Below are 11,372 nucleotides of genomic sequence, written 5' to 3'. Positions count from 1 at the left end.
TGGCATTAGAATCTAGGATTTTACAAACAATGAATTGTCAAGAACTTCACTGGTCCATGTCTCTACAAATAAGGTGTCCTTGTGTGATCAAAGACGATAATGTTGTCACTTGTTTGTAGAAGAACCAGCATTCGGAATGAGGAAACACCAGAAATGAAGCTTTTTAAACACATTGGAACAGTTAAATACACTTCAACATTACTGAAGCAAATACCACATTGCTTGTCGTCTTTCTTTGGTAATTTCCTAATAAAGAATTTCCTGACCTTCAATAATACTATCCGTCTCTCTCCTCTTCTCCTCCCCCCTCCCCTTCCCCCTCTTCTCCCCTCTTCTCTCCTCCCCTCCTCTTCTCCTCTCCCCTCCTCCTCCCTTCCTCTCCTCTTCTCCTCCCTCCTCTCCTCCCTCCCCTCTCCACTCCTCTCCTCTCCTCCCTCCTCACCTCTCCCCTCCTCCTCTCCTCCCTCCTCCTCCCTCCTCTCCTCCCTCTCCCTCTCAGAGACAGATGTTTATCTGTTTGGACAGCTCTCTCTCCTCTCCTCCCTCCTCTCTCCTCTCCTCCCTCCTCTCTCCTCTCCACTCCTCCCTCCTCTCCCCCTCTCCCTCTCAGAGACAGATGTTTATCTGTTTGGACAGCTCTCTCTCCTCTCCTCTCCTCCCTCCTCTCCCCTCCTCCTCTACTCTCCTCTCCTCCCTCCTCTACTCTCCTCCTTTCCTCCCTCCTCCCTCCTCTCCTTCCTCTCCCTCTCAGAGACAGATGTTTATCTGTTTGGACAGCTCTCTCCTCTCCTCCTCTCCTCTCCTCACTCCTCCCTCCTCCCTCCTACCTCCTCTCCTCCCTCTCCCTCTCAGAGACAGATGTTTATCTGTTTGGACAGCTCTCTCTCCAGGTCTGATATCAGCGTATCAAAATCTTTGAGACTCAGTCTGCAGGTAAACGGGGCGTCAAAGTCCAGAACTAAGTCGTCTACGTACTGAGTCCACTCCACCTTCTTCACCTCCCTCTCTTCCTCCTCTTCCTCACTGTCGCTCCCTGCCACCTCGTCGTAGTCCGCATCGCCTCCGGACAGGAAGTCCCGCCCACACACGCTCCAGTCGCCAGCATACCGGTTACAGGGCGGGCTCTCCAGTCGGCCCCGTCCACGTCGCGACACCACGCCCACTTCGTCCCCCGGCAGAGGCAGCGACAGGCCACGCTGGCAGCGCCGAGGCAGGGGGTTCTGGGGCATGGGGCTGGGAGGGGAAGGAGGCACGTCTGAACTGGAGGAGGGCTGGAGGAGGGTAGGAGGGTCGGGGTTGTCTGTCACTCTGTCTGTAGGAACTAAAGGAGTGAAGAAGCAAAGAGAGGAAAGGTTTCAAAACCCAGAGATGATGATGTTCTAAACATTCTCACTTAGGGCTGTACTCACTTTTGTTGCCAGCGGTTTAGACATGAATGGCTGTGTGTTGACTTATGTTGAGGGGACAGCAAATTCACACTGTTATACAAGCTGTACACTCACTACTTTACATTGTAGCAAAGTGTAATTTCTTCAGTGTTGTCACATGAAAAGATATACTCAAATATTTACAAAAAATGTGAGGGCTGTACTCACTTTTGTGATATACTGTATATATATATATATACTAAAGTATGTGGACGCCCCTTCAAATTATTGGATTCGGCTATTTCAGTCACACCCGTTGCTGACAGGTGTATAAAATCGAGCACACAGCCATGCAATCTCCATAGACAAACATCTCCATCATTTCAATTTTAATGAGAATGTTTTATTTTTTATTGAACCTTTATTTAACTTGTCAGTTAAGAACAAATTCTTATTTACAATGACGGCCATACGAAGCCCTATGTTCCAACATCTAGTGGAAAGCCTTCCCAGAGTTTGGCCAAACTCTAACCCGGACGACGCTGGGCCAATTGGGTGCCGCCCTATGGGGACTCCCAATCACAGCAGGTTGTGATACAGCCTGGAATCAAACCAGGGTCTGTAGTGACACCTCTTGCACTGAGATGCAGTGCCTTAGACCGCTGTGCCACTCGGGAGGCCCCAAGAGTCAGGGTGCCACTTTTCCAACAAGTCAGTTGGTCAAATTTCTGAGCTGCCCTGGTCAACTGTAAGTGCTGTTATTGTGAAGTGGAAACGTCTAGGAGCAACAACGGCTCAGCAGCGAAGTGGTAGGCCACATAAGCTCACGGAACGGGACCGCCGGGTGCTGTAGTGTGTAGCATGTAAAAAATTATCTGTCCTCGGTTGCAACACTCACTACCGAGTTCCAAACTGATTCCCGCAGCAATGTTCCAACATCTAGTGGAAAGCCTTCCCAGAAGAGTGGAGGCTGTTATAGCAGCAATGTTCCAACATCTAGTGGAAAGCCTTCCCAGAAGAGTGGAGGCTGTTATAGCAGCAATGTTCCAACATCTAGTGGAAAGCCTTCCCAGAAGAGTGGAGGCTGTTATAGCAGCAATGTTCCAACATCTAGTGGAAAGCCTTCCCAGAAGAGTGGAGGCTGTTATAGCAGCAATGTTCCAACATCTAGTGGAAAGCCTTCCCAGAAGACTGGAGGCTGTTATAGCAGCAATGTTCCAACATCTAGTGGAAAGCCTTCCCAGAAGAGTGGAGGCTGTTATAGCAGTAATGTTCCAACATCTAGTGGAAAACCTTCCCAGAAGAGTGGAGGCTGTTATAGCAGCAATGTTCCAACATCTAGTGAAAAGCCTTCCCAGAAGAGTGGAGGCTGTTATAGCAGCAATGTTCCTACATCTAGTGGAAAACCTTCCCAGAAGAGTGGAGGCTGTTATAGCAGCAATGTTCCAACATCTAGTGGAAAACCTTCCCAGAAGAGTGGAGGCTGTTATAGCAGCAATGTTCCAACATCTAGAGAAAGCCTTCCCAGAAGAGTGGAGGCTGTTATAGCAGCAATGTTCCAACATCTAGTGGAAAACCTTCCCAGAAAAGTGGAGGCTGTTATAGCAGCAATGTTCCAACATCTAGTGGAAAACCTTCCCAGAAGAGTGGAGGCTGTTATAGCAGCAATGTTCCAACATCTAGTGGAAATCCACAACAGGTTTTAATCCATTTTATATTAAATAAACTAGCTTTAAAAAAAAAATTTGTACTCTTCTTTCTTTGTCATTATGGGGTATTGTGATGTCATTATGGGGTATTGTGATGTCATTATGGGGTATTGTGATGTCATTATGGGGTATTGTGATGTCATTATGGGGTATTGTGATGTCATTATGGGGTATTGTGATGTCATTATGGGGTATTGTGTGTAGATTGACGAGGGGGAAAAAAACAATTTAATAGATTTTAGAATAAGGCTGTAACGTAACAACATGTGGGAAAAAGTCAAGGGGTCTGAATACTTTCCAAAGGCCCTGAATAGTACAGTATCGCTAGGAAACGGGAAGACTGGTTGAAACGACGTAACAAAGATATTTCTCTGGTTGTAGTGAGGTCATATCGGACCTTGGGAATGTCGGCCCACTCTGTCCCAACAGACACTTACTGGGCCAGAGCTGCAACAGGTAATGCAAGGCCTCAATGTGTCTCTTGAAGTCCACAGCACTGGCGATCTCCTCGCTGTGAGAAAAACTCCGTCCGCCCCTTCCACAGCTCCCCCCGCGCCCGCCCTGTCCTGGTGAAGTGGGTCTCCAGGACTCCTGGGTGGGGGTCAGGAGCACCGGGCCGAAACACACAGCCAGGTTCTGACAGTTCATTCGGTTACAGTCACTGTAGGAGGCAACAAGGCTCAGATGGTCCAGGAGCAGCGAGAGGGTGGCCTGGGGAGAGGAGAGAGAGAAGAGGGTTAGACAGGGAGGACTGGAGGAGGGACAGGGAGGACTGGAGAGAGGGGAGAGAGAAGAGGGTTAGACAGGGAGGACTGGAGAGAAAGAGAAGAGGGTTAGACAGGGAGGACTGGAGAGAAAGAGAAGAGGGTTAGACAGGGAGGACTGGAGAGAGGGGAGAGAGAAGAGGGTTAGACAGGGAGGACTGGAGAGAGAGAGAAGAGGGTTAGACAGGGAGGACTGGAGAGAAAGAGAAGAGGGTTAGACAGGGAGGACTGGAGAGAGGGGAGAGAGAAGAGGGTTAGACAGGGAGGACTGGAGAGAGGGGAGAGAGAAGAGGGTTAGACAGGGAGGACTGGAGAGAGGGGAGAGAGAAGAGGGTTAGACAGGGAGGACTGGAGAGAGAGAGAAGAGGGTTAGACAGGGAGGACTTCTCTCTACCTACCTAACCCTACCTAACCCTACCGAACCCTACCTAACCCTACCTAACCCTACCTAACCCTACCTTACCCTACCAAACACACTGTGAACCCTACCTAACCCTCTGTGAACCCTTCCTAGCCCTACCTAACACACTGTGAACCCTACCTAACCCTACCTAACTCTACCTAACCCTACCCAACCCTACCTAACCCTACCTAACCCTATCTAACCCTACCTAACCCTACCTAACCCTATCTAACCCTACCTAACCCTACCTAACACACTGTGAACCCTACCAAACACACTGTGAACCCTACCTAACCCTACCTAACACACTGTGAACCCTACCTAACCCTACCTATCCCTATCTAACCCACTGTGAACCCTACCAAACACACTGTGAACCCTACCTAACCCTATCTAACCCTACCTAACCCTATCTAACCCACTGTGAACCCTACCTGACCCTACCTAACCCCATCTAACCCTATCTAACCCTATCTAACCGCCTGTGAACTCTATCTAACCCTATCTAACCCTACCTAACCCTACCTAACCCTATCTAACCCTATCTAAGCCTACCTAACCCTTTCTAACCCTATCTAACCCTACCTAACCCTACCTAACCCTCTATAACCCTACCTAACCCTGCCTAACCCACTGTGAACCCTATTTAACCCTACCTAACCCTACCTAAACCTACCTAACCCTATCTAACCCTACCTAACCATATCTAACCCTACCTAACCCTATCTAACCCTCTGTGAACCCTACCAAACACACTGTGAACCCTACCGAACTCTACCTAACTCTACCTAACACACTGTGAACCCTACCTAACCCTTTATAACCCTATCTAACCCTATCTAACACACTGTGAACCCTACCTAACCCTACCTAACCCTATCTAACCCTACCTAACCCTATCTAACACACTGTGAACCCTACCTAACCCTATCTAACCCTATCTAACCCTACCTAACCCTATCTAACCCTACCTAACCCTATCTAACCCTACCTAACCCTATCTAACCCTACCTAACCCTATCTAACACACTGTGAACCCTACCTAACCCTATCTAACCCTATCTAACCCTACCTAACCCTATCTAACCCTACCTAACCCTATCTAACCTTACCTAACCCTATCTAACCCTACCTAACCCTACCTAACCCTCTGAACCAAGGATTGATCACCACAAACCACAAAAGTGGAGACAAATTTGACCCCAATAACTACCGTGGGATATGCGTCAACAGTAACCTTGGGAAAATCCTCTGCATTATCATTAACAGCAGACTCGTACATTTCCTCAGTGAAAACAATGTACTGAGCAAATGTCAAATATTCACCCTCCAAAAATTACCGTACGTCAGACCACGTATTCACCCTGCACAAATTACCATACGTCAGACCACGTATTCACCCTGCACAAATTACCATACGTCAGACCACGTATTCACCCTGCACAAATTACCATACGTCAGACCACGTATTCACCCTGCACAAATTACCATACGTCAGACCACGTATTCACCCTGCACAAATTACCGTACAACAGACCATGTATTCACCCTGCACACCCTAATTGACAAACAAACCAAAACAAAGGCAAAGTCTTTTCATGTTTTGTTGATTTAAAAAAAGCTTTCGACTCAATTTGGCATGAGGGTCTGCTATACAAATTGATGGAAATTGGTATTGGGGGAAAAACATACGACATTATAAAATCCATGTACACAACAAGTGTGCGGTAAAAATTGGCAAACAACACAAACATTTAATCCCACAGGTCCGTGGGGTGAGACAGGGATGCAGCTTAAGCTCCACCCTCTTCAATATATATATTGGCAAGGCACTACAACAGTCTGCAGCACCCGGCCTCAACCTACTAGGATCTGAAGTCAAATGTCTACTGTTTGCTGATGATCTGCTCCTTCTGTCACCAACCAAGGAGGGCCTACAGCAGCACCTAGATCTTCTGCACAGATTCTGTCAGACCTGGGCCCTGACAGTAAATCTGAGTAAGACCAAAATAATGGTGTTCCAAAAAAGGCCCAGTCGCCAGGATCACAAATACAAATTCCATCTAGACACTGTTGCCCTTGAGCACATTAACTATACATACCTCGGCCTAAACATCAGCGCCACAGGTAACTTCCACAAAGCTGTGAACAATCTGAGAGACAAGGCATGAAGGGCCTTCTATGCCATCAAAAGGAACATATAATCTAACTTACCAACTAGGATCTGGCTGAAAATACTTGAATCAGTCATAGAGCCCATTGCCCTTTATGGTTGTGAGGTCTGGGGTCCGCTCACCAACCAAGAATTCACAAAATGGAACAAACACCAAATTGAGATTCTGCATGCAGAATTCTGCAAAAATATCCTCTGTGTACAACGTAGAACACCAAATAATGCATGCAGAGCAGAATTAGGCCGATACCTGCTAATTATCAAAATCCAGAAAAGAGCCGTTAAATTCTACAACCACCTAAAAGGAAGTGATTCCCAAACCTTCCTTAACAAAGCCATCACCTACAGAGAGATGAACCTGGAGAAGAGTCCACTAAGCAAGCTGGTCCTGGGGCTCTGTTCACAAACACAAACACACCCACAGAGCCTCAGGACAGCAAAAACAATTAGACCCAAACAAATCATGAGAAAACAAAAAGATAATTACTTGACACATTGGAAAGAATTAATTAAAAAAACAGAGCAAACTAGAATGCTATTTGGCCCTAAACAGAGAGTACACAGCGGCAGAATACCTGACCACTGTGACGGACCCAAACTTAAGGAATTTGAGAGAGAGATACAGAGAGACAGACAGAGAGAGAGACAGACTGACTGACAGAGAGACAGACAGAGAGACAGACAGACAGAGAGACAGAGAGAGAGACAGACTGACTGACAGAGAGACAGAGAGAGAGAGAGACAGACTGACTGACAGAGAGACAGACAGAGAGACAGACAGACAGAGAGACAGAGAGAGAGAGAGACAGACTGACTGACAGAGAGACAGACAGAGAGACAGACAGACAGAGAGACAGAGAGAGAGACAGACTGACTGACAGAGAGACAGAGAGAGAGAGACACAGAGAGAGACAGACTGACTGACAGAGAGACATGTACCCACCCTCTCTGGTTCAGGCAGAGAGATACAGAGAGAGACACAGAGAGAGACAGACAGAGAGCGACCCAGAGACAAACAGAGAGAGATACTGAGAGAGACATGTACCCACCCTCTCTGGTTCAGGCAGAGAGATGCAGAAAGAGAGGCAGAGAGACAGACAGAGAGAGAGACCCAGAGACAAACAGAGAGAGATACTGAGAGAGACAGACAGAGAGAGAGACATGTACCCACCCTCTCTGGTTCAGGCAGACATTGCAGTAGGGCCACGGTGCTCTGAGAGCGCTGTACGTCTCCCTCGCTCCTGCCAGGAGAGGAGGTTCCAGGGGAGGAGCGAGAAGGAGGAGGTCTCAGAGACATGGCCTCCAAAACCACCTCGTACAAGGTCCTGGTGATAAGGGAGGACGGCAGCTCACGTAGGTAGTCCTTCAGAATGCCTGAACATAAACATCACAAGGAAGGAATGAAAACAAAAGGTTTAACTACGACCAAACCCCAAACCCTCCTACTGCTTCCTTTTTACTAGGATCAGTTACATTTGGTCAAATATATTTGTACAGCTTCATCTAAGGCAGGTATGTTTTATAAGTTGGTATGAGCCGTGTCGGGGGAAGCTACTCTGGAAATGGAGTTTACCAACCTACCAAATAACTTCACACTGGAAGAAGCTACGCTACACACACCCCTTTAAGACAAAATACAATTCACTGAGACTACATTTGACCTTTGAACAAGCAGTTCACTACATCCAAAACTACCTTGTGTAAAATGATCCGTACAGTATGTAAATACGACGTGTCATAGACTACACATGGCAAGAACAGATCCCTTCGGGGTCACAAAAAGTATTCAGACCCCCTTTGACTTTTTCCACATTTTGTTACATTACAGCCTTATTCTAAAATGGATTAAATTGTTTCCTCATCAATATACACATAATACACCATAATGAAAAAGCAAAAACAGGTTTTTAAATAAAAAAATGTGCAAATGTATTAAAAATAAAAACAGAAATACCTTATTTACATAAATATTCAGACCCTTTGCTATGAGACTCGAAATTGAGTTCAGCTGTATCCTGTTTCCATTGATCATCCTTGAGATGTTTCTACAACTTGATTGGAGTCCAACTGTGGTAAATTCTTTTGATTGGACATTATTTGGAAATGTACACACCTGTCTATTTATTTAAAAAAAAATATATATATATATACGTGGTTCTGTCCTGGAGCTGTTCTTGTCTCATTAACGTTCTGTATTAGGCCATGTTTCATGTTTTGTGTGGGGATCCTAAAAAAAGGCATCGAAAGGTTTCTCAGACCTCAGCGAAACAAGATTCTCTGGTCTGATGAAACCAAGATTGAACTCTTTGGCCTGAATGCCAAGCATCACGTCTGAAGGAAACCTGGCACCATCGCTACGGTGAAGCATGGTGGTGGCAGCATCTTGCTGTGGGAATGTTTTTTAGTGGCAGGGACTGGGAGACTAGTCAGGATCGAGGGAAAGATGAACGGAGCAAAGTACAGAGAGATCATTGATGAAAACCTGCTCCAGAGCACTCAGAACCTCAGACTGGGGAGAAGGGGACTGACCTGTGATGACGTTGATGCTGATAGAGACTGGTGTAGGGGGATAGGGGACTGACCTGTGATGACGTTGATGCTGATAGAGACTGGTGTAGGGGGACAGGGGACAGACCTGTGATGACGTTGATGCTGATAGAGACTGGTGTAGGGGGACAGGGGACTGACCTGTGATGACGTTGATGCTGATAGAGACTGGTGTAGGGGGACAGGGGACTGACCTGTGATGACGTTGATGCTGATAGAGACTGGTGTAGGGGGATAGGGGACTGACCTGTGATGACGTTGATGCTGATAGAGACTGGTGTAGGGGGATAGGGGACTGACCTGTGATGACGTTGATGCTGATAGAGACTGGTGTAGGGGGATAGGGGACAGACCTGTGATGACGTTGATGTCAGGATAGAGACTGGGGACAGGGGACTGACCTGTGATGACGTTGATGCTGATAGAGACTGGTGTAGGGGGACAGGGGACTGACCTGTGATGACGTTGATGCTGATAGAGACTGGTGTAGGGGGATAGGGGACTGACCTGTGATGACGTTGATGCTGATAGAGACTGGTGTAAGGGGATAGGGGACTGACCTGTGATGACGTTGATGCTGATAGAGACTGGTGTAGGGGGATAGGGGACTGACCTGTGATGACGTTGATGCTGATAGAGACTGGTGTAGGGGGACAGGGGACTGACCTGTGATGACGTTGATGCTGATAGAGACTGGTGTAGGGGGACAGGGGACTGACCTGTGATGACGTTGATGCTGATAGAGACTGGTGTAGGGGGATAGGGGACTGACCTGTGATGACGTTGATGCTGATAGAGACTGGTGTAGGGGGATAGGGGACTGTGATGTTGTTGATGTCAGGATAGAGACTGGTGTAGGGGGATAGGGGACTGACCTGTGATGACGTTGATGCTGATAGAGACTGGTGTAGGGGGACAGGGGACTGACCTGTGATGACGTTGATGCTGATAGAGACTGGTGTAGGGGGACAGGGTACTGACCTGTGATGACGTTGATGTCAGGATAGAGACTGGTGTAGGGGGATAGGGGACTGACCTGTGATGACGTTGATGTCAGGATAGAGACTGGTGTAGGGGGATAGGGGACTGACCTGTGATGACGTTGATGCTGATAGAGACTGGTGTAGGGGGACAGGGGACTGACCTGTGATGACGTTGATGCTGATAGAGACTGGTGTAGGGGGATAGGGGACTGACCTGTGATGACGTTGATGCTGATAGAGACTGGTGTAGGGGGATAGGGGACTGTGATGTTGTTGATGTCAGGATAGAGACTGGTGTAGGGGGACAGGGGACTGACCTGTGATGACGTTGATGCTGATAGAGACTGGTGTAGGGGGATAGGGGACTGACCTGTGATGACGTTGATGCTGATAGAGACCGGTGTAGGGGGATAGGGGACAGACCTGTGATGACGTTGATGCTGATAGAGACTGGTGTAGGGGGACAGGGGACTGACCTGTGATGACGTTGATGTCAGGATAGAGACTGGTGTAGGGGGACAGGGGACTGACCTGTGATGACGTTGATGCTGATAGAGACTGGTGTAGGGGGATAGGGGACTGACCTGTGATGACGTTGATGTCAGGATAGAGACTGGTGTAGGGGGATAGGGGACAGGGGACTGTGATGACGTTGATGCTGATAGAGACTGGTGTAGGGGGATAGGGGACTGACCTGTGATGACGTTGATGTCAGGATAGAGACTGGTGTAGGGGGATAGGGGACAGGGGACTGTGATGACGTTGATGTTGATAGAGACTGGTGTAGGGGGACAGGGGACTGACCTGTGATGACGTTGATGCTGATAGAGACTGGTGTAGGGGGATAGGGGACAGGGGACTGACCTGTGATGACGTTGATGTCAGGATAGAGACTGGTGTAGGGGGATAGGGGACTGACCTGTGATGACGTTGATGCTGATAGAGACTGGTGTAGGGGGATAGGGGACAGACCTGTGATGACGTTGATGCTGATAGAGACTGGTGTAGGGGGATAGGGGACTGTGATGACGTTGATGTCAGGATAGAGACTGGTGTAGGGGGATAGGGGACTGACCTGTGATGACGTTGATGTCAGGATAGAGACTGGTGTAGGGGGATAGGGGACTGTGATGACGTTGATGTCAGGATAGAGACTGGTGTAGGGGGATAGGGGACTGACCTGTGATGACGTTGATGCTGATAGAGACTGGTGTAGGGGGACAGGGGACTGACCTGTGATGACGTTGATGCTGATAGAGACTGGTGTAGGGGGACAGGGGACTGACCTGTGATGACGTTGATGTCAGGATAGAGACTGGTGTAGGGTGACAGGGGACTGACCTGTGATGACGTTGATGCTGATAGAGACTGGTGTAGGGGGACAGGGGACTGACCTGTGATGACGTTGATGCTGATAGAGACTGGT

The 11,372-nt window shown here is 48.1% G+C and overlaps 1 protein-coding gene across 1 annotated transcript in view; it reads right to left on the bottom strand.

Moving 5' to 3' along the window:
• Positions 1 to 848: 848 nt before the first annotated feature.
• The window catches only part of LOC139412923 (rho GTPase-activating protein SYDE1-like), a 52,840-nt gene continuing 42,316 nt past the window's right edge, over positions 849 to 11,372 (bottom strand). Inside the window, exons 8-10 of the mRNA XM_071159846.1 lie at positions 7,588 to 7,790; positions 3,514 to 3,787; positions 849 to 1,321 (exon numbers count right to left, since the gene is read on the bottom strand). Of these exons, the coding sequence (XP_071015947.1) occupies positions 849 to 1,321; positions 3,514 to 3,787; positions 7,588 to 7,790 (950 nt within the window). The remainder of the gene's footprint in view (positions 1,322 to 3,513; positions 3,788 to 7,587; positions 7,791 to 11,372) is intronic.

The sequence above is a fragment of the Oncorhynchus clarkii genome, chromosome 1, assembly GCF_045791955.1.
Source record: "Oncorhynchus clarkii lewisi isolate Uvic-CL-2024 chromosome 1, UVic_Ocla_1.0, whole genome shotgun sequence".
NCBI lineage: Eukaryota > Metazoa > Chordata > Actinopteri > Salmoniformes > Salmonidae > Oncorhynchus > Oncorhynchus clarkii.
Note: the sequence above shows the minus strand (reverse complement) of the source record. Positions and strands in the feature narration are given on the sequence as shown.